We start from the raw sequence: 23,032 nt of genomic DNA on the forward strand, positions 1-23,032 counted from the left end.
CAGTTAGTCCTCCCTCAGTGAGTCTACCTCTTCACCACCATTGTCACCAACTACTGCAGCTCCTTTTCCTCATGATTGCTACTATCCACTTGCTTAAAGGTAAAGGTAAAGGGACCCCTGACCATTACGTCCAGTCGTGATCGACTCTGGGGTTGCGGCGCTCATCTCGCTTTACTGGCTGAGGGAGCCAGCATACAGCTTCCGGGTCATGTTGTCAGCATGACTAAGCCGCTTCTGGCAAACCAGAGCAGCGCACAGAAATGCCATTTACCTTCCCGCCAGAGTTCTACCTATTTATCTACTTGCACATGACGTGCTTTCGAGCTGCTAGGTTGGCAGGAGCAAGGACCAAGCAACGGGAGCTCACCCCGTCGTGGGGATTCGAACCACCGACCTTCTGCTCGGCAAGTCCTAGGCTCTGTGGTTTAAACCACAGCGCCACCCACTTGCTTGCTTGAGCAAACTGGCATTGGCAATGGCATCTACTGCTCCTTCTTGTTGTTGTTGTAGGTGTTGGGATGCAACTCAGCTTGTACTGAAGACTTGTGGGTCTGCATTGGATAAAGTAGCATGAGAGAGGAACTTCCCTAGACTGTCCTTTAACCTGTGCTGACCTTGCTTCAGGTGCCTAGGCTGATACTTTCAGAGTTGCATATTTCCTTCTTCCTGCTAGCCTTGGGAGAAGATACATCTCTCTGTGTGTCTCCTGCTGATACCAAAGGGCAGGCATGGCTCGTTGTTAGAACTAGGAACCTTCCTATCAAATATGTCTTTCCTTTAATAAAGTTAGCTTTTTTATTTTCCTGAACGCAGAGTCTCAGTTATGGCCAAGGGCTAGGTGTGCTTATCCAGCAACCATTCAGTACTCAGTTCAAATCCCATTTTTAGGCCTATTTTTTTTTATACTTATCAAAATATATACAAAAGTTTATACCCAATACAGAGTATTTTTTATACTACACTTTTAAAATCTAATCTAAAAAAAGAGCAAAAGAAAAGAGAAGGGGAAAGAAAAGAATAAAGAGAAAGAAATGGGAAAAGATAAAAACACTCCCAGTTCTCTGTCAGCTAAATATAGTACCACTCATTAACATCCAACCATTCCATTTTCTATAAGCCAATAATTTTTCCGTCTTCAAATCCCTTTCACGCAAAAAGTCCATAAGAAGATTCTGATCCTTTAAAAAATGACAATAATTGTTTTTCTCTAATTAAACACATTAACTTTGCCATCTCAGCTAAGTCTAATAATTTTATCAGCCATTCCTCCATCGTAGGGCTGTATCTCTTCCATCTTTGTGCACATAACAATATCACCGCAATTCAGACTCCAAGCTTACATGTTAAGCTGTGCATAAGTTCCAAGACTTCTCACCACCAGCATTGACTGACCCTGAGCAAGCTGTGCGTGAACAAGTAGGCTGCAGTGATGAAGGGGAGGAATGGGTCCTGGAGGTGTCTTGTAAATGGACCCCCTCCTTTGGTGCTAGCCCTATTTTGAGTTGTAGCACATGGGGGGGGGTGAAACTCTGAAGCTGCTGCCTACCATGGGGGAAGCGAAGCAGTAGTGTGGTCATGGTTGCATGGCTGTACTAATGGAAGTGCCAGATTAGCAGGGGCACAGATGTCAGTGCAACTGCTGAGCCTCAACTTTTGCTGTCACCCTGCCCCAGCTCAGGTACAGATAAGTCAGAGTGGCATGGGTGTCGGGATGGTGGTTCTGCAATCTTAGGCTTTTAGGCAAGGCATGCAGGCACACTCTTGCAACTGGCACTACGTGTTCAGTCCTTGTTAGCCTGGCTGCCCGAAGCCTTTGTTTCCTCAGAAACTTCTGGTCCTCCCTTTGAATTGCAATGGGAACCTTTTGGGAGAATCTAATAAGAGCCTGATGGCTCTGGCCAGTTGAGTCCAGCACCCTGTTCCTACAGTGGCCAACCAGATGGGAACTGCTCCTGCTGTTTCCAGCAACTGGTATTCCTTTGACAGTGGAAGGTTCTTGTTCCTGCCTTCTCAGCTTTTGCCAGGGCTTACTGGTTACCTATCAGCTGGGTTCCTGGGCCATGGCTCCTGCAGTCACCCAACTGCTCTATCTCAGCTGGACCCACATAAACCTCCTTTGGTACCTGGGACATGAAGACACAAGGGTTGCCAGATTCCAACCTAGAGATAGTGCCCATTCCTTTAAGAATTCATGGGGAACAGGTGTGGATTCAGCCGTTGTACCCGACTGATCTTCCACTAGTCACTTCTTCTCGATCTGCTGCTTTCAGGGAAGCAGGAATCCTGACTAATACATTAGGGAAGGTGAAAGAGGGTGAAGGGACTGGAGACTCAATGAATGCATTCTCTTTCACTGCTTTGGACATTTCAAACAATCAGGCAGGATCTCTGTATCCCAGTCTGTCAACCCTGCCAGGGAGAGTGGTATTACCCAGCCTTGTATTGGCAGAGGAGGCCCTCCTGGTACTTTCACCACCTTCAGAAGTTGGCTTGGAGGGGTGGCAGCCAGGACAGGGCATTATTTATGGCAGCCACTAAGCTGTGGAAATCCCTCCCCACAGAGGGAAAATCAGGCACGTTCATTGTGTAGGTTTAGTCATAATGCTGATGACACACCTCTACCTTGACTCTTGATACTTGATATATATGTTTTTAGGACGCACCCTGTTCTTTCGATTGTATATTGTTTAAACTATTTTAATACTGTATGTTTACATTGATGTAACCCACCCTGGAATGGGGAGGGTGGGTAGGAAATCTCATAGTAATCCCTACTGGTTCAACTGGGGGTGTCAGAAGTTGTAGCAGGACCATATATAGGCAAAGTACATACAACTGAGATGCAGCTCTTGCCAATATAACCAAGTATGAGGACACCTGGTACTTTGGCAGGGCTGCACTTTAATATATCATTGTTTTCCCTGAAGTCAGCGATCCACAGAGACAGATTTGGCTTTTCTCCTTCCAGCGTTAGTTCTTAGCAGTTATCACTAATGTTGTTTCTTAATAAATGTTCATCTGGTTTACAAGTTGTTCTGCATAAACTGGTGGAAAGCATGATTAAAGGTAAATTATCAAGAACGAATCTTGCAATAGAAAAACCAACAAAGCTTCTGGAAAGCCTGACTGACCTTTTACAATTCTATGAAAGTGTCATTAACCACATGGACAACAGTGATCCTGTAGAAATTGTCTCCTTGGACTTTCAAAAAGCTTCGGCTAAAATTCCTCATCAAAGACTCCTGGGTAAACTTAGCAGCCATGGGATAAGAGGACAGGTCCTCTTGTGGATCGGTAACAGATTAAAGAACAGGAAGCAGAAAGTGGGAATAAGTGCCCATTCTCACAATGGAGAGATATAAAAAGTGAGGCCCCATGGGACCCGTGTTTTCTAATTTGCTCATAAATTATCTGGATTTAATAATGTGCAGTGAAGTGCCTAACTTTACTGATGACACCAAATTATTTAGAGTGGTAAAAACAAAACAAAAAAGGATTGTGGAAGAATAGCTCAAAATACCTTTTTTTGTGGATGAGTGGGCATTAAAATTGCAGTTGTTGTTCAGTGTAAAGAAATGTATACGGATGCATGTTGGGGCAAAAAATCTTAACTCCACATGCTCACCAATGGTATCTGAGTTGGTGGTAAGGATATCCCAGGACATACAGTGGTACCTCAGGTTACATACGCTTCAGGTTACATACGCTTTAGGTTACAGACTCCGCTAACCCAGAAATAGTGCTTCAGGCTAAGAACTTTGCTTCAGGATGAGAACAAAAATCGTGCTCTGGCAGTGCGGAGGCAGCAGGAGGCCCCATTAGCTAAAGTGGTACTTCAGGTTAAGAACAGTTTCACGTTAAGAAAGGACCTCTGGAATGAATTAAGTACTTAACCTGAGGTACCACTGTATGAAGGAATTGTAATGTGAACAGAGGCCACCACACTAAGAGACACATGTGCAGCTGCCTCCCATGGTGCATCAATTTCCAGGCTGCCACATTTCAGATTGCAGGTGAGGAACTGAATGTTTCAAAAGTTCCCCATTTCTGTTTTATTTTATTTTTAATCCCTCATAACAAAAGCTGTTGCTCAAGCAAGAAGGTGGGCGAGATTGCTCTCCCTGACACACTAGTTTTATATGTCTGGAGAGTTGTTTTGTTTTAATGTGTGGGAGCGCTCAAATAGTCAACCTCTCACTTGCAATCTGAAGTACAGTCAACAGCAAAGGATTTGTCATGTCAAGCTGCAGATTGCATGGCTTGGCTCTATACAAAAGAGGTTTATAGGTGACAGACTCTGCAAGAATACCCGCATCTGGGCGACATGTACCATCATGAGGGCAATCCCACAGAGGCTTGTTTCAGGTGATCCATCGCAGCTCCCTTTGTACAGAGAGGGACATGTGATCCCCAAACCCGAATGCAGCCTGTGACTCACGCAATTACAGCTTCAACTGACTTTGCTTGCTTTGCATGTAAGGGCAGTCATTACCTCCTTTTGTCTCATTCACCTTACTCACCTCTTTACTTTGGAGAGCAACAAGAGCAGCTGCAGTGTGGGTGCCACAAAGTCATTTTGGCAAGCTTTGGATAACTCCTTAGGAATCCGCCTGCAAAAAGAGCAAGCAGACAAGAATGGCTGTCTGCGCAATGTGTGCATGGGACAGGAGGAAGTATTCTCAGTGGGTTTGTTTGCCCCATTGCTTCATTTTTGCAAAGAACAGTGGGCCTTAGTAGCTCCAGGAGGCGTCCTTGAGGAAGGGACAGCTTTGTGCAGCTGCCTGGGAGAAAGGGATTGGTGTAGAATTATACAGAAGTTGTTTCTGTCCTGTGATGCACTAGGTAGGACACAAATAGATGTTTTTTAAAAAAAATAAAAATTAAGGAATTGCTTAAGGAATTAAGGACGCCAGTGGTGCTGTGGGTTAAACCACAGAGCCTAGGACTTGCCAATCAGAAGGTCAGCGGTTTGAATCCCCGTGACGGGGTGAGCTCCCGTTGCTCGGTCCCTGCTCCTGCCAACCTAGCAGTTCAAAAGCATGTCAGAGTGCAAGTAGATAAATAGGTACCGCTCCGGCGGGAAGGTAAACGGCGTTTTCTGGTTCGCCAGAAGCGGCTTAGTCATGCTGGCCACATGGCCCGGAAGCTGTACACCGGCTCCCAGGCCAATAAAGTGAGATGAGTGCCGCAACCCCAGAGTTTGTCACGACTGGACCTAATGGTCAGGGGTCCCTTTACCTTGTGAAATGTTCCGCAAATGACCAGAGGGGGAGCACACAACATAATGATAGCCCACATTTTTTAATACAGTGGTACCTCGGGTTAAGTACTTAATTCGTTCTGGTGGTCTGTTCTTAACCTGAAGTACCACTTTAGCTAATGGGGCCTCCTGCTGCTGCTGTGCCGCCGGAGCATGATTTCTGTTCTAATCCTGAAGCAAAGTTCTTAACCCAAGGTAATATTTATGGGTTAGCGGAGTCTGTATCCTGAAGCGTATGTAACCCGAGGTACCACTGTAGAGACCTGCACCCCAATTTCCTGTACATAAAGAAAACAGGACTCCCTTTGGTGCAGGAGACATGATCCCTTAGAACTGAGTTAACAGAAATTTAATTTGACCAACTTCTAATGCTGGTTTTGGTGAAAACTTGAATTGCTGAGTTTCTCTTTTCGTTTTAAATCTAACCCTCTTTTAAAATATACTCCTTACCCTTCCCTTCCATTATTCAAATGGTAATTTAGCCAAAAGATGCACCACTTTTAATGGTATAAAAGATTTGCTGAAACTTGAACTCTGCACATGCACAGACCGTGTAGGAATTCCAACCAAGTATTTAGTTGTGTTTAGTCATAATTTAGTCACGCTTAGACCTACTGAAATCAGTGGGACTTAAAATTTGTCTTTGAGGATATGCAAAGTGCCTTTTACTTCATCACTGAAACTGCATCCTGTACCCTTCATGTTAGGGAGAATAGATTCCAGAGCCACATCCTCTGCCCGAATTGCCTAGAACTTGCCTTCTTTGCCACTATGCTGTGCAACCAAAATGTGCTCTTGTCACCCTCCCCAACAGTGGGGGAGACTATTCCTAATCTTCTCTCGCTCCACAACTCTTTTCCAGCTCCTCTTTGCAAAAAGGCGGGGGACACACCTATTTTTCATTACATTCCTCCCTCCACCTTCCTGGCCACAGATAAAGCTTTCTGCACAAATAGTCAAATTCTTTCCAATTATTCAAAGTTCATTGAGATCTACATATGACCTCAGGAAACACTTATTTCCAAATACACACACACACACATGCAGAAATTCCATTGATACCAATGGGAATCGCACCCAACCACCCCTGTGTCTAATTGGTGCATGGGGAGGGGGCAATTTATTTTTTAGTTTAAACTGCCTCTCCTCATGTGCTGCAGTCACCATAAACCACCCACTCCTGCAAATACCTAATATTTAATTTTTTAAAAAAGAACAGCCATGGTTACTAATCACACTATTAAAGTAACATCTGTTTATCATCAAGTGGATAAGTGCTTTGATTTGTGAGATCTCTGACTCCAGGCAGAGGGTACGCCTGTAAGGTTTGGGATAAGGGTACATTTAGGGTGCTTTGCGGAGGCCCAAGATTGACACGGGGGAAGTTCACAGCTGCCAGAACAGGTAAACAGGTTTGGGCTAGAACATGACAATGTTTAATTTCGTCTCATCTGAAGATGATTCACCTACAGTAGAAGAGATGCATTTTCTCAATCTAGCTTCTGCCAAACATAACACAGTCATCATCTCTTTTGCAAATTTTATATTTAGCAATTGGTAATTGACTTAAATAGTTTTCTCCTACAGGAAATTTCTGTGGAATTTCTAAAGGCACCATTCCATTTGTTTGTTTGTTTCAATACAGTCACTCATCCTTTGAAATTATAGGCGTGCTTCAATATTTCTTTATGTTTGTTTGCTCTTTTATTCTGCAGTACAGCATCATGCACAATGATTGTGCTGTACAGATACTGTATTAATAATTTGAGTGTTTGATGTGTGTATGCGTGTGGAGTCTAAACTCCCAACGCTCTTAGATGCCTGCCCATAATGTACAGTTGTGGCCGTCCCATCCAGATACTTTGAACATTAGAAAATCCCAATTTTTTTGGAAGCAATTTCCTATATAAAAAGGGGCAGTTCACGTAGGATGACAAGACTTACTGGTCCTTATTTTATTGAGTTTGCAAATACCTAGCTAATCAGCATCACATAGGTATACTTGCTGAAGTTCCAGCGAGTGGTTAGTTCTAGATCAACACCCAAGACTATTCCATGGCAAGTATTTAGGATATTCTCCCTCATTTTACTCTTGTTGGCGGCCTTGGGCCAAATCAGCATGTATTCAGGATGCTCTGAACTAGCCACATTGCTGTTCTGTTGGGAGAGAGGCAGAGGGAAGCAACAGCAATCAGGTTGTGTTTCTTTAGTTTAAAGAAGGAGAAGGGCGAGATGCTTTGGTTTCTGTGCTGATAAAAAAGACTTCCTTTATTGCAGCACAGCACTCCCCCAGACCCATTAGTCTTTTCCCCCGTAACCTCTGTTTCCCCAATCTCTCCCTCTCTGCTTAAACTCTGTGTCTGTGTAATTGCTCTGCCAATTGCGACTTAGTGCTACCACTACCACTACCTCTACCTGCAGTTGGCTGCCCTGCCCTCCGCCCCACCTGCCCCAGTGGTCAGAATCCTGCTCCTACTGCAGGGGTGGCTAACCCCCAGTCTGGGGGCCTGATTCAGCCCCTCAAAGCAATTTTTCTGCCCTCCTCCCCTGTCCTACCAATTTATCCTATGCTAAGAGAAACAACGAGGGACATGGGTGGCGCTGTGCGTTAAACCACAGAGCCTAGGACTTGCCGATCAGAAGGTCGGCGGTTCGGATCCCTGCGACGGGGTGAGCTCCCGTTGCTCGGGCCCTGCTCCTGCCAACCTAGCAGTTCGAAAGCACATCAAAGTGCAAGTAGATAAATAGGTACCACTCCGGCGGGAAGATAAACGGTGTTTCCGTGCGCTGCTCTGGTTCGCCAGAAGCGGCTTAGTCATGCTGGCCACATGGCCCGGAAGCGGTACACTGGCTCCCAGGCCAATAAAGTGAGATGAGCGCCGCAACCCCAGAGTCGGTCACGACTGGACCTAATTGTCAGGGGTCCTTTTACCTTTACCTTTAAGAGAAACAACAAAAAATTAAAGAGGCACAACTCAGGAGTGGGCAGTGATGTTTAACAACCCAGCACCCTGATAGAGATGGAAATCGCCCACCCCCTATTCATATATCCTTTCATGGTTCTCCTCCAGCCCTGTTTTATTTTCTCAACAATCCTGTGAAATAGATTAAGCCAAGAGACAGTGGCTGGCCAAAGCTTCCCAGCTGAGTGTGGATTTGAAACTGGGTTTGAATCTGTAATCGCTTCACCACCACACCAGTTCTTATGTGTACAAGGTGTGCTCTCTGGCACACAGCTGTGGACTCCCCATGCAGCTTCTTTCCTTCTGGCAGAGGATCCCACCCGGGGCCTTGAACCAAAATACTGAGAAGCAGAAAACGTGTCTCCACCAAGTCAGGAGTAACTAAGTCAGCATTCGCAGACAGTGTTGTGTGTGCCAGATGATGGTGTTTTAGGGACAGGATAACAGCTATGTAGATAAGTCAAGAGATTGACTAGTCGGGGTTATTACTTTGTCATCACTGTAACTTACCAGTTTAATGGCCCTGTTTTCGGGACATGCATTATTCAATTTAGATACTCCAGACTTTAATAGCTCAGCAGGTTTGGCTTGCATCGTTGTTCTGCTGTACACTTGAGAAGCAGGAAAGGCTGGAAGTTCAAAGTAAGCAAGCCAAGCCTCACCCATTGTATTCCGGGCAGGTCACCAAATCAACAAGGAGTGCAATGCAATTTGGCAGGCTCTAAGGACCTGAGATGATTGCTTAGCAATCTCAGATTCCTAATTAAAATGGGGGGGGATGAGGGGGCTTATTCTACATTCCTCCTCTAGTGTGGTTTCATTCCACATCATTAGCTTCCATATAGGTTGTGGATTCTGCTAGTGTCTTAACTCATGTGTCACCTATGTTCAGAAGCACACTACTTTGGAATACCAGTTAACAGGGAGGAGCGACCTGAGATAGCTTTCCTTTTTCCTTTTAATGCTCTGCTCTTGTGCTTTCCTTTTTTTTCTTTTTTAAATTTTTATTGGAATTTTATTTACAACATAACACAAACCCCCCACCCCCAATACACAAATCCACCCCCATTAAACGTGAACATAACATACAGTGAACATAACATACAACAATACAAACAACCAAATAAAAGACTTCCTTTATCCTTTATCTGGCCTCCTTATTTACTTTTTAGAAACTGTTTCCTTTATGAATAATTATTAAGATTTTTCTAATTATAACTTAAATATCCACAAAGTCTCCTGCAGACATTAATCGAAACAAGTCCAGGTATGTATTTTAGGGCACTGTTTTGCGAAGTATTCTCTGCATTTCCCCCATGCTTTTTGAAACTCTTGTCTAGTGTGACCTCTCATTGCCTCTGTTAATCTAGCCAGTTCAATATACTCTAACAGTTTATCTTGTCATTCCATTTTTGTTGGCACAGTTTCTTTTTTCCAGTTTTTAGCAATTAGGATCCTTGCCGCTCCTGTGGCATAGAGGAATATTTTCTGATCTTCTCTTGCTATACCAGTGTCCGTTATCCCTAGTAGAAAAGCTTCTGTATTTTCATAAAGTTATACTTAAACATTTTTTTAATCTCATCATACACTGTGTTCCAGAAGCTTTTGAATTTTTTACAGGTCCACCAAACATGTATAAATGTCCCCTCTGTTTTACCACACCTCCAGCACAGATTTGTTTTTGTCTTATACTTTTTAGCTACTTTGGTAGGTGTTAAGTACCATCTATAAAACATCTTGATTAGGTTTTTCCTCAATACTTCACAGGCTGTAAATTTCCAGTTCTTTCTCCATAGTTCTTCCCATGCTGTTAAGTTAATGGTTTTCCCAATATCTAAAGCCCACTTGATCATTATCTCCTTGACCTGTTCGTCTTTGACCTCCCACTCCAATAATGTATCATACATTTTTTATATTACCTTGGTTTTCTTTTGTAATAACACTTTTTCTAATAATGAAGGTTCGTTTGAGAAACCTTTTTTCTTATCTGTCCTGAACACTTCATGCAATTGATGGTATAGGATCCGACCCATAATCTTTAATTACCAATTTATTATCTTTCCCCCAATCAGATCTTTATATGTGGCCCATTCTAATTCCATATTTTTCTTTTTTATTGTAATTGCTTCTAGAGGTGATGCCCACCATGGTGTTTTCGGTTCTAGAAGATCCTTATATTTTGTCCTTGTTTTATATAATGATTTCCTTATGACATGATTCATAAATCCCCCTAATGAGATACTTTTTATTTTAATATCATTTCTTATGGCATTCATCAATAATTCCAATAATTTCCTTTTCATGCTCTGCTTTTGTGCTTTCCAAGAACATCTGCTAGGCCACCGTTGGAGGCAGTGATACAGCGTAAGCAGTGTTTACATTAACACCCAGTAGTAATTGTTTTTAGTTGTTGGAATTCTAGATACTGTAAATAAATAGTACAGTGGTGAACCCGCAAGACGAATGCCTCGCAAGACGAAAAACCCGCTAGACGAAAGGGTTTTCCGTTTTTCGATGCGCTTCGCAAGACGAATTTCGCTATGGGCTTGCTTTGCAAGACGAAAACGTCTTGCGAGTCTTGCGATTTTTTTCGCTCCCCCCCTTTTTCTAAACCGCTAAGCCTTTAATAGCCGCTAAACTGCTAATAGCGCTAATCCGCTAAGCCGCTAATAGGGTTGCTTCGCAAGACGAAAAAACCGCTAGACGAAGAGACTCGCGGAACGGATTATTTTCGTCTTGCAAGGCACCACTGTAACAGGATGTGGTCTTCATATGCATGATCCATAAGACACATATTAACTCTTTTGTGCACCTTGGCAGTTATTACTAATGTTGTCAACCAATTAAATAATATTTAGTTGATTTAAAATTAATAATTGATTCATCAGTTACTTTTTTTTTTTAAGCATGCATATTGCCACTATTTCAGTGTAGGAGCCTTTTGAGATATTGAACGAAATGTAAAATAACTAGCAATTTAATGAATAAAATCTCACTGTTAGAAGGAAGGGTCATCGTTACATTTTAAATTCTCATTCCCTTTTACAGTAACACAACAGTAACACAAGAGGGGCCTCAAAAGGAGTTGGGGGCGTGACGTGACAAGAGATATGTTCCTAAAACCTGCAGATCCATCAATTAAAATTTCCCTCGTCAATTGAAATTGGCTCCCACTGATCAAGCCGCTAAGCCTTGGGCTGATTAATCTCTTGATTAAATGAATTGCAGCTTGCAGCCCTAGTTATGACTGCACTTGAAAGGATAACTATCACTTACAGGAAAGCATCATTATGCTTATGCAGAGAGAGTATTCAAATTCAAAAACATCACCTAGGAAATTCTTAGCACTGTAAGGCGGGCAGTTCTGTACTGTACTTGCATTACTGTAGATGAGTGGCTGTCTAAGGCCACTCAGTTTTTTTAAGATTTAGAACATAAGACCAAGTGGTCCATCTGGTTGGGCATCCTGTTCTCACATTTGACCAACCAGATGCATGTGGGAAGCCTCAAAGCAGGACCTAAGAGAATGACCAGGGTGAGATTTCTACTAGGGAAATTCCTAAGTCTTAACCACACTCTGATGCTACTGCATTGCAGAAGCCCAGCTAAGCTTTTCCAAAAGCTTTTGGAATCTGGTCCATCTGCTGATGTTAAGGAACCTTCTGAGGCTCTCTGATATGACATGCTTGCAAAACACTTTGAAGAAGGAAAAAATCACTCATACCCACTATTCTATGGATGCAAGAATTGAAATAGATCAGTCTATGGAAATGTCCATAATTCTGTCTGCTCCTGAGCTGTTGGGTGAATTGTTGAGGCCTGATGTGTTCTATGTTATAAGTCAAGCACTGCTAGGAATTGCTTCTTTTTGTTTTTCAATGTATTTCCTATCAGTAAAAAAATTCTCTCTGGCACGAGCAAATTTTTAATCTGAAAGTGTGGCCCAGATAAAAAGTTTGAGAACCACTGTCCTACACAAAGGACTTTAATCTAGGTTCTCCTATGGGTGCCCCTGCCATCTGAGTAGAGATGGGTGGCTCTTAGATGGGCTACTGAGTTTTGGTGGCCCAGTTATAGAAAGATATGCCCAGAAAGACTTGCTTGGCATCTTCCTTGTTGTCTCTTTCGTGTCTAGCAAATGACTTTTTATTTTACCATCAGATTTTAATATTGAGTATTGTTTTGTGCCGCTTTTATAAGTTTTATAAGCCTGCTATAGCCCTTTGTGTCTACAGTTCAATTCTTTCATTCATTCTTGTGAACTGTCCTGGGAATTTTATTGGAGGATGCTATTAAAAATACTTTAAATAAAAATAAACGATAAATATTGTCAGGGAACTGACATCGGAGCTAGAGGCGGAAGGAAGGCTCCAGAGGGATGCCGGAGAGGGTCCCAGCAGGGAGAGAGGCAGGCCATCTGCTGGGGAAGGAAATCAGCGTAGCACCAGTGGAGAAGGGGGGCAGATGGGGGAATCGGAGAGGAGGCTCCAGGACTCTTCACCGGAGACCAGTGGAGAGAGCACGGGTGCTCCGCTGCCCACACCCTCCCTGCGCAGAAGACTTCCGCGCAGGGAGAGTAGGAGGAGACTTGGCGTCAAAGAACTTCTTTGCTGGAAGAAGTTCAAGAAACGCCCACTGTCGGATTCTGCCAGCGACTGAGACAGCCATGAAGTGAAGGGCTGTCCAGACAGAAAGGGTTCAACCAGGTAACCTGGCCAGGAGTGACGGCAACTTACGCACGAGCAACCCCTATAACCATTACAAATATATTAAATCATTTTCCTGGAAATGATCGTTAAATCCTTTTCCTGGAAAAGGCACTTTGTAGATCCAAGGTGTGCTGCAAACTTCTTTCCCAGCCTTCCTACCTGAAAGGCTATACTTAGAAATACCTGTGATTTCATCTGGCGCCATCTATATGTGCAGGATGTGCTCTGCTGCCAGATTATGAGCCCTGCCTTGCTGCGCATCCTGATATGAATCAATCTAATGCTTCAGCCTTAGCCATTAAGGGCAGGTGATTCTTTCTACAGGAAGCAGCTAAGCAAATGAGTGAGTTGAGTGGGATAACCAACCTGGTTAATCTGTTTCTTATCCTGCCAACAAATTCTCCAGCTTCCCTTGACGTGTCATCCATAACTTTATCAACCCTATCAGGTATCATTTGCCTTGCTTTTGTGTTACCTAAGAGAAGCAGTGTGCTCTCACTCTAGACTGGGATTGTGGAAGAAAGGCAAGTGAGGTGTAATATCCAGAAGTGACTCCACAGAGTCACCACGGCTCATCTGTCTGTTAGCAGGCCCCCCAAACACCACAGATGTTGTCTCTGCATGCAGGGAGAAGTTCATCAAAAGACAGCAATTGCACAATTTAGAGTTCATTTGCCTAATGCTGCCTTTTAAAATAACCCTTTAGGGGCTGTGCCAAAATTACAAAATTCCTGATAGCGGGTGGTGGTCTTAAATCACAAGCTCTTTTGAAATAGAACCAGAGAAGTAATTTTCAAGGGAGTGCCTTTGCTTGATTGCTTCAATCTGAAGTAGGGTTCTCTCAAAGGTCTCGGAAGAATACAAAACTGTAACTTGGCCCATTGTCTTATATTGAAGCAGCTTCTATCACTGTGGCAAAGTAATATGCAGACAGCTACATTTACCTTACACTCTTCAGACTATTTAAATAGTAATTCCTTTCATTTGTACGAGAGGAGCTAGTGAGTTCTAACAGAGAAGTCTCGTAATCCCCGAATTACAACCCCCCAGATTTTTCAGGGTTGCCATAACCAACAAATATGAATCTGTAGTGGCAATAAGCCCTGGAATCCAGCTTCTTCCTTCTGGCAAGGACAACAACTGTGGCTTGGCAATGCTAGCATTCGTAATAAACTTGTTTGTCTCCAGTGGCAGCCAATATGAAGTAGAAGGCACACAGGAAATAAATATGTTGTGCTGTTATTGTTATTGTTGTATCTTTTTCTGCCTGCAATTGCATTTTAAATGGATTTTCCCCCCGCATGGATGCCTACTTTAAACACAGTACTTAGACTAAAATTTTCTCCCAGAAGAAGGAGGATTGATCTTGTCTTTTGTAATAAATCTATAGCTCTAATTAAAAACAGCAATGCTACATAATATGTGCCTTTGGTATACAGATAGTCGAAAACCTGTGTATCTCAACTTGCAACACACATACATGACACACATACACAAACACTCATTTCTTCAATGAAATTTGCTTTCTGTGCTTAGATTAATGCAGTAATTCACAAAGAGGATATACTCAGCCACCCACATGAACCTATATAAAACTTACGCTCTTTCCCACACCCTGCGAAGAACTTCCTCTTTCTGAACTTCTTAATTCAGGAAAGCACTGGTGATTCATAGATAAGAGACCTTGTCGATTCCTGCAGGGCAGGCTGGGTGACTAGCAATCCAGCACCTCAGAACTGGAAGGCTTGGAGAGTTGCGCTAGATGCACACCCTTCTGTTGGCAGGGAGCCAGTTGTAGGTGCTGTGAGCCATAGGCTTGTGGCCTGCAGGGAAGAAGGATCCTGCTCCTCCAAAAGGGGTTGTAGGAATTGGCTTGAAGCAGCCATGACCTGCCTGGAAATGTGAAAGGGGGAGAAGCAGGAGTTCTCTGCGGTTTCCTTCTGAGCAATAGCCACCACAGCTAAGAATGCGCCAGAGGCTGCATGGCCAGAGGTTCACCCAGGGGAATGGGGTTCTTTTTTGTGCTTCCCACAAGGCAGGAGCCAGGGCTAGAGGGAGGGGAAGAGTCTGAGCCAGAAGGAGATGGGGAACAGGGTGTAGGATGTGGGGCAGGAGCCGGGACTGGAGGAAGGGCAGGATGCGCCAGGAGCGGAGGAAGAGATGGTCCTGAGAGAGTGAGGTGGTAGAATCCCCTCTGTCCCCCAGGACCAGGAGGGGCTTGAAGAGACGGGATGCGGGTGGCGCTGTGGTCTAAATCACTAAGCCTCTTGGGCTTGCCGATCAGAAGGTTGGCGGTTCAAATCCCCGCGATGGGGTGAGCTCCCGTTGCTCTGTCCCAGCTCCTGCCAACCTAGCAGTTCGAAAGCACGCCAGTGCCAGTAGATAAATAGGTACCACTGCGGTGGGAAAGTAAACGGTGTTTCCGTGCGCTCTGGTTTCTGTCACAATGTTCCGTTGCACCAGAAGCAGTTTAGTCACGCCGGCCACATGACCCGGAAAGCTGTCTATGGACAAACGCCATCTCCCTCAGCCTGAAAGTGAGATGAGCACTGCAACCCCATAGTCGCCTTTGACTGGACTTAAGCATCCAGGGGTCCTTTACCTTTTTACTGAAGAGACGGGCACAGTGGCAACTCCTGTGTAGGAGAAGTCGCAGCTTGCTTGCACGTACTCCATCAGGCGAGCCTTCTTAAGTTTGGGTGAGCATAGCCAGGGGGCCGCAGCTGTCCCCCCAGATCAAGTAAAACAATAGAAATACTTAACTAATTGACCAATCATGTCGGTTCTGCCCATGCGTAGAGCCATTGTTACACTGTTGCTCCAACCATCGAGTTCATAGCACAAACCTAGAGAGGGGAGGCCAGCTCCTTAGTCATCAGAAGTGTGCGTGTGCATGTTCTGTGCACCATAGGATCAACTGTGTGTGCTTTGTCAATAAAGAATTCAACTACCTGCCATTTGTCCTCCTTGCACTGGGTCTGCTCGGCAGCTGCTGCTCTCCTCAAATTGTTAGCCCCCCCCCCCCCGCCCCACTCACCCAGCTATGTTCAAGTAACAACTCCAAGAGATCTGATGACTGTCTCCTGCTGCTATATGGGCATGGTGCTTATTTTAGTACACTGGTACCTCTGGTTAAGAACTTAATTCGTTCCGGAGGTCCGTTCTTAACCTGAAACTGTTCTTAACCTGAGGTACCACTTTAGCTAATGGGGCCTCCTGCTGCTGCTGTTGCGCCACCGCTGTGCGATTTCTGTTCTCATTCTGAAGCGAAGTTCTTAACCCAAAGTACTATTTCTGGGTTAGCAGAGTCTGTAACCTGAAGCGTCTGTAACCCGAGGTACCACTGTACTGTTGGTATCCACCTGCTGCTGATTTACATATATAGTTTACCATTAATCTGCATGACAGTTTAGAAGGATGACAACAAAGAGGTAGGTCCCTGCCCCCAAGGAACTTGCATTCTAAAATGGCAGGAAGGAACTTGCATTCTAAAATTTGACAGCATGGGTGGGGGGAGATGGCAGGGAGGCTAAACAGTGCGGGGTGTGTGTGGTGGACTGGTTCTTGCCTAGTATTGTAAGATTATTTGCCTTATATTTTTAATTCATTCTTTATATTTACATTAATCCATTGGCATACATCATAGGACTAACAAAAAAGCATGAGTTCTTTGACAGCCTGATAAAACTCTCGGCTAACATGACTCTTCCCCCATTCTCTCTCTCTCTCTCCCCCATAGTGGAGTGAGGTGCAGGAGATCGTAAATGGCACTCCGATGTACATGTATCAAGACTGCAGCGTCCTCTCGGAAGGCGATACTGACCATTGGCTGCGGACCAACTGGATATTCCGAGCCGAAGCCTTTTCCCGCATCTATGTGGAGCTGAAATTCACCATCCGGGACTGCAAGAGCTTCAAAGGAGAGGCGGTCAATTGCAAGGAGACATTCAACCTCTACTACATGGAGTCGGAGCAAGATGTTGGCATCCAGTTCCGCCGCGCTCTCTTCACCAAGGTCAGCAGGGGTTGCAGAGCTACAGACAGTTTTCAAAACTTGGCTTACTCAAGAGCAGAAGGAACGTCCAGTCTAAACAACAGCAGAGGGGAAGGAGAGATGAGAATGAGCAGAATGGTTTGGGAGAACAGGAGTCCTTTGGGTGGCTGAGTTGCAAGAGTAAAGGCTTTGGGTAGGGATGTGGCAGGAAGCAAGCAAACCCCCCCAAAAAAACTCAGGGTGGAGCAAGGCCATGAAGCTTCTACAGGGTGTGGAAGTAGACATTATTATATGGGCCCACCCAGATAATTTTTCTCGGGAGTCAGTACTGAGCCCACTGCCCTTGTAGCAGCGCCCCTTGGATTTCTGTTCCCCAAAGCTCCAGTTTTCAGCTGTGATGCAAACAGGAGAGCCTTCTAATGAAAGGGGTGGGGAATGCTGTCTGTGTATACTTGGTACAACATTTTCCACATTTCCTCTTGTTCTGTGGCTTTCCCTGCGAGGCGGGGGGGGGGGACCACTCTTATGCACTCAATTGGAGCAATCAGCAATTCATGTTTTATCACTAAAAGGGAGTTTACAGTCGAAAAGGAGCAGGGAAAGGGGGAAACCACTTGGACCCATGCCTAGAAAGTGTGGATTAAGCAGAAAACCACTCAGACTCATCCTCTCTTGGCTTGGGACAAGCAGAAGTATGGACAAACCCTGAGGATCTTTTTACACATTACACATGAGTCAACCTTTGTTTGACACAGAGTGTACACAGCAAGGAGCTATGGCCAGTCACAGGTTTCTTTTGACATAGCTGTCAACCTTCCCTTTTTTTGCGGGAAATTCCCTTATTTCAGCACCGTTTCCCCCTGCTTCCCGCTGCTATCTCGGATTGTTAGATATCCCGTAGACTGTCTCCGGGACAGGTGAGGCTGCTGATCCCTTATTTTCAAATCTGAAAGTTGACAGCTATGTTTTTTGATAATCTGTTTCTGTACACTTTAATTTGTCACAGTCACATTCTATGTGTATGTTTAAAAGATCTTAGATTTGCATTTTAAAACTTGCCATGCGAAGGAGCCCTTAGCCAAGGTTTTCAGGAGCATTTTCAGTGTGGAAACCCCTGAATTCCAGTGACACTTGGAGCAAAGCCAAATTCTTGGGAATCAGAGCATCCAAAAGTGCAAATACCACAGTGATCAGATGCTCATAACAGCTTCCTTGCAAACAGATGGACAAGTGGGGAGCTATTTGCACCAATGTGCTCTTCAGTCAGATTAAGAAAAAAATGTGTCTTGGAGGCAGACAGTTTTCAGACAGGGAAAATATACCAGTTGTTCTTCATTTGGCTGGTTCTGACTGCATATTATTTGACCACAATTAAAGATTGTCAGGTATTCCACAAAGACAGGGAAGCCTTTTATAGAAGGCGGCATGGAATACCTCTCCGAAAAGAGGCCACTCTTGCCCTTCGAAAGAGACTCCTACAAACAGGAGCCGCTGTTGTCAACTGGGGCAAATGTACAATCTTCTCCTCACTCAAGAGATCCTCTTCTCTTGAGGATCAAGTCTGGAAGGAATGAGTCCTGTCAATCTGAAGCAGAAGAGGCTGTGCTGAGTGCAGAGGCGGAGAAAGGTGGGGACAGCGCGCCCCAGATGTCATCCTTGAGGGGGGGTGAAATCACCGCTGGTGGTGCCCCTCTGGGACGCTTGCCACCGCCGGCTAACCCCCTGGGATGCTCCCCGCTGCCAGCGCACTCCTCTGGGACGCATACCACTGCTGGCACACACCCCTGGGTTCCACCTCTGGCTGAGGGCTGATTTGCTGGATTCCCAAGACACCATGATAAAGTTTTCCTTCCCTGCCTGGAGCATTTTTCAGATTAAACGTAATAATTAGTTTTTTGTTTCGTTTTTTAAGACAGCAAACCAACCAACCTGTCCCTGTGGATGGGTTAAATGAGCAAATAGCACTTATCTAACACTGCAGGCAGCACTATAATCAAAGAAAGAACAACAGCTGGAAGGTGGATGGCCCATAAGAATTGTGGAAAGAGAAGCCAGTCAGGCAAGGAAATTAGTGGTCAATGTGAAGCAAATAAGTGCGTCATTTGATCTGAAGAGCAAAGGTGGGAACGATGCAAGATCTTTCCCTGCAGAAGCCAACAAGGAGAAGAGATAAATTATGCTGGGGGCTCAGGCAAAGCTTTAAAAGGTGGCTAACCTGTGACCTTCCAGATTTCATTAGACTCCCAGGTACCATCAGCTCAGTTGGTAGAGCGTGAGACTCTTAGCCTCAGGGTCGTGGGTTTCAGCCTCACCTTGGGCAAAAAGATTCCTGCATTGCAGAGGGTGGACTAGATGAGCCTCGTGGTCCCTTCCAACTCTACAGTTGTGTGAAAAAGCCCTACCTTATGCTTCTTCTTCTTTGTTGAATTTATATACCGCCTTATACCCAGAGGTCTCAGGGCGGTTCACAGAAAAGATCAACATAAAAACCACAATGTATATAATCAAAATAAATACAAAAACCCAATAACCCGTCCCCAAAAGAGCCACATTTTTAAAAGGGCATAGGACATGTTCAATGGCCATAACATGGTCAATGGCGAGGGATGATGGGAGTTGTATTCCAACAACATCTGGAAGGCCAGATGTTGGGCACACCTGCTTTAAAAGGGAGTAGGAAAGTCTTTTTTGCACAAGCCCTACTGAAATGAAGGAGTGGTGTACAAAAGCAAGACTGTCCTCTTGTGTACAGTGGTACCTCAGGTTACAGTCGCTTCAGGTTACAGACTCCGCTAACCCAGAAATAGTACCTCAGGTTAAGAACTTTGCTTCCGGATGAGAACAGAAATCGCGCGGCGGCAGTGGGAGGCCCCCTTAGCTAAAGTGGTACCTCAGGTTAAGAACAGTTTCAGGTTAAGAACGGACCTCCGGAACGAATTAAGTTCTTAACCCAAGGTACCACTGTATCTCCCTTGGTCTTGGTGAAGGTTGTGCAGCCAAGTCTCTCTTCATTACAGTTCTGTGAAAATAATACTTTAAATTAGGGGGGGGGCATGTGGCTCTCCAGATGTTGCAGCCGAATTCCAACCACCCCCAAATATTGGCTAAGCTGATTGAGGCTGTTGGGAGCTGGGGTATGACAACTTTTGCTTTAAGTAATTGATGCTCAGTTGCCCCTTTTTGACCAGTGTTAGCTTGATACAGGTTACAGTGTATGTAACCTGAGGTACCACTGTAATTTAATTTGAAACACCTTCACCTGGGGAAGTATTCTGCCTCGATTTCCATGCAAGCTCTTTCCAAGTTAGGGTGCCTTGTACACTCCTGTTTCATGTTTTAGCATTTTGGGGTCGTTTTCCCACAGCTAAGGAGATGGATCTAGGCCAGTGTTTCCCAAACTTGGGTCTTCGGCTGTTTTCGGACTACAGTTCCCATCATCCCTGACCACTGGTCATGCTAGCTAGGGATGATGGGAGTTGTAGTCCAAAAACAGCTGAAGACCCAAGTTTGGGAGGCACTGATCTAGGCATTGGGCCTCTCTCTTTGCAGCATTACGCTTTCCTGTATTTGGGTTGTGGTACCTGTGCAAGAAGATCAAACCTATCCATTCTTAAGAAAATCAGCCCTGAGTGCTCACTGGAAGGACAGATCCTGAAGCTGAGGCTCCAATACTTTGGCTGGCCACCTCATGAGAAGAGAAGACTGCCTGGAAAAGACCCTGATGTTGGGAAAGATGGACGGGAGGGCACAAGGAGAAGGGGACGACAGAGGACGAGATGGTTGGATGCTACCAGCATGAGTTTGACCAAACTGCGGGAGGCAGTGGAAGACAGGAATGCCTGGCGTTCTCTGGTCCAGGGGGTCACAAAGAGGCAGACACGACTAAACGACTAAACAACAACAACACCTGTGCAAGGGCCACATTCCACACAGTTGCACAGTGGGCTCTGTATGGCTTGTGAATATTGGGCATATTGTCAGGGCAGCTCAACCCCCTCCTCTCTCCTCCTTCTAAAAAGAAAAATTGTCAGAACAGCCTCCTAGTGCAATCCTATGCATGTCTGCTCAGAAGGAAGTCTCTTTTTTCACCAAAGATTACTTATGTAAGATTGCAGCTGTAGCTGTTTATCAGCCTGGTCTAGGAGATTGTGCAGAACCAAACACACCATTAGACATGATAGCTAAATGGAACCTCAATGTTCAGAGACAGTGTATCTTTGTATATTAGTTGCTGGAGGACAAACTCCAGGGACATTGCCTTCCTGTCCTACTTGTGGATTGCCTGGAGGCAATCTGGCTGACCACAGGACGCTGGACTTGATGGACTCTGGATTTTAGCCAATAAGATCTAGAGTGCAACAAGTATGGGCAAGTCCCACTCGTCTGGAGTGATCCTGCTGGTGTCTTTCTTCTAAATATTTCCATTATATAATTAAAGGTACCTGTCAGAACCTGCCGGACACAGGTCTGACAAACCAATTATGTAAACTTCAGATCTTCTTTCTTGATTTTTTTTTAAGGATGATACAGGCTCAGATATCCTATGTGTGCTTATTATCTACTTGCTGATAATGTTATGAATTATTATTTGCATTCCATTTGACCTGTGATACAGTTTTCAAACCAGTTTTTCTTTGACTCATACTCTGAAATGTTTATGATCGTTATGTAAATATAATACAGTACATCCAAACCAGAGAGATAGCAGTTGAATGAATTGTTCTTTATTCCCAGCAGGTTTCGCTACGTAGTCTTGCTGTAGGAAAGTAGTCAATCACTCTTCAGTTAATTCAGAGTTAGATGCAGCATCAATGATTTTTTTGAGCATTCTCTAGCCATCTTTCATTTCTGTGTCAAATACGTGCATGTGATTCAGTGTTACTGTTCAACTCTAATATACTCTAGTCATTTAGCAAGTAGTTTTTAAAAAATCTTCCATTAGTCCCATTATGAACCATACTGCATGGCAGGGAATTCTTTAATCCAGGGATGAGGAACCTGTGGCTTGTATGATGTTGTTGGACTACAACTCACATCATCCCTGACCACTCACCATTCCATGAGACGCTCATTGGAATTGTAGCCCAGGAGCAGCTGGAGGACCACAAATTCCTCCTATCTGGCTTAGCACGAAAACCAGGCTAAACCTTAGAAAGATGGAAATACTTATTGGTTAAGCCACATTCCTCACTCTGATGGTTATGAATGGGAAGGTGTATGGGTGATACATCTATCTTTGGAGGGCTCAGGAGCCATTTTATATTGTTTGATTTCTGAAGAATTTGGTGAATTTGGGGTGTATCATTTTCAGCTGTGGGTGTTGTTGTTACATATTTGAATTATCTTCCACATGAAAAAGAAATCTCCCTATGCATTGGCTAGAAGGCTAGATAAACCTGGATGTGCTTGTATTTTTTAATCTGTCCAAATTACTTAAATTTAATACAATTTGGGAAAAGCATTCCCTGTCTCCCAGTCTTTGGGCTAATTTGGGGTTTCCCAAACTTGGGTCTCCAGCTGTTTTTTGGACTACAACTCCCATCATCCCTAGCTAGCAGGACCAGTGGTTAGGGATGATGGGAATTGTAGTCCAACAGCAGCTGGAGATCCGGGAAACCTTGGGTCTTTAAAACTGGAGAGAGGGTTGTTTTTAGTTTGTTACCATTTTATGTATTTTTGTCTTTTCATACTGCGAACTGCCCTGTGATCCTCGGATGAAGGGCAGTACATTAATTTAATAAATAATAAACAAAGAGTGGGAGTTTTTGCATATAGGTGAACATTGAGATGTGTGAAACCTTCACCTGCATTGTGGTGTACTGGTTAAGAGCAGTAGACTTGTAATCTGGTGAACCGGGTTCGCGTCCCCGCTCCTCCACATGCAGCTGCTAGTCACACTTCTTTGAAGTCTCTCAGCCCCACTCACCTCACAGAGTGTTTGTTGTGGGGGAGGAAGGGAAAGGAGAATGTTAGCCGCTTTGAGACTCCTTCAGGTAGTGACAAAGCAGGATATCAAATCCAAACTCCTCCTCTTCTTCTTAAGTCCTATATTACAGGGGAAAGTTGATTCTGCTGAATATGTGCAAACTTCATGCCCATTTTCTCC

At 44.5% G+C, this 23,032-nt stretch overlaps 1 protein-coding gene across 2 annotated transcripts in view; it reads left to right on the forward strand.

The window, feature by feature from the left end:
* EPHA1 (EPH receptor A1) overlaps positions 1-23,032 on the forward strand; it is a 79,982-nt gene that overhangs the window by 23,018 nt on the left and 33,932 nt on the right. For both annotated transcript variants that reach the window (XM_083718628.1, XM_083718627.1), the window contains exon 3: positions 16,672-16,947. In XM_083718628.1, coding sequence (XP_083574754.1) covers positions 16,708-16,947 — 240 coding nt within the window. In that variant the 5' untranslated portion in view covers positions 16,672-16,707. The remainder of the gene's footprint in view (positions 1-16,671; positions 16,948-23,032) is intronic.

This window comes from Podarcis gaigeae (assembly GCF_964106915.1).
Source record: "Podarcis gaigeae genome assembly, chromosome: 17".
In the NCBI taxonomy this organism is placed as follows: Eukaryota; Metazoa; Chordata; class Lepidosauria; order Squamata; family Lacertidae; genus Podarcis; species Podarcis gaigeae.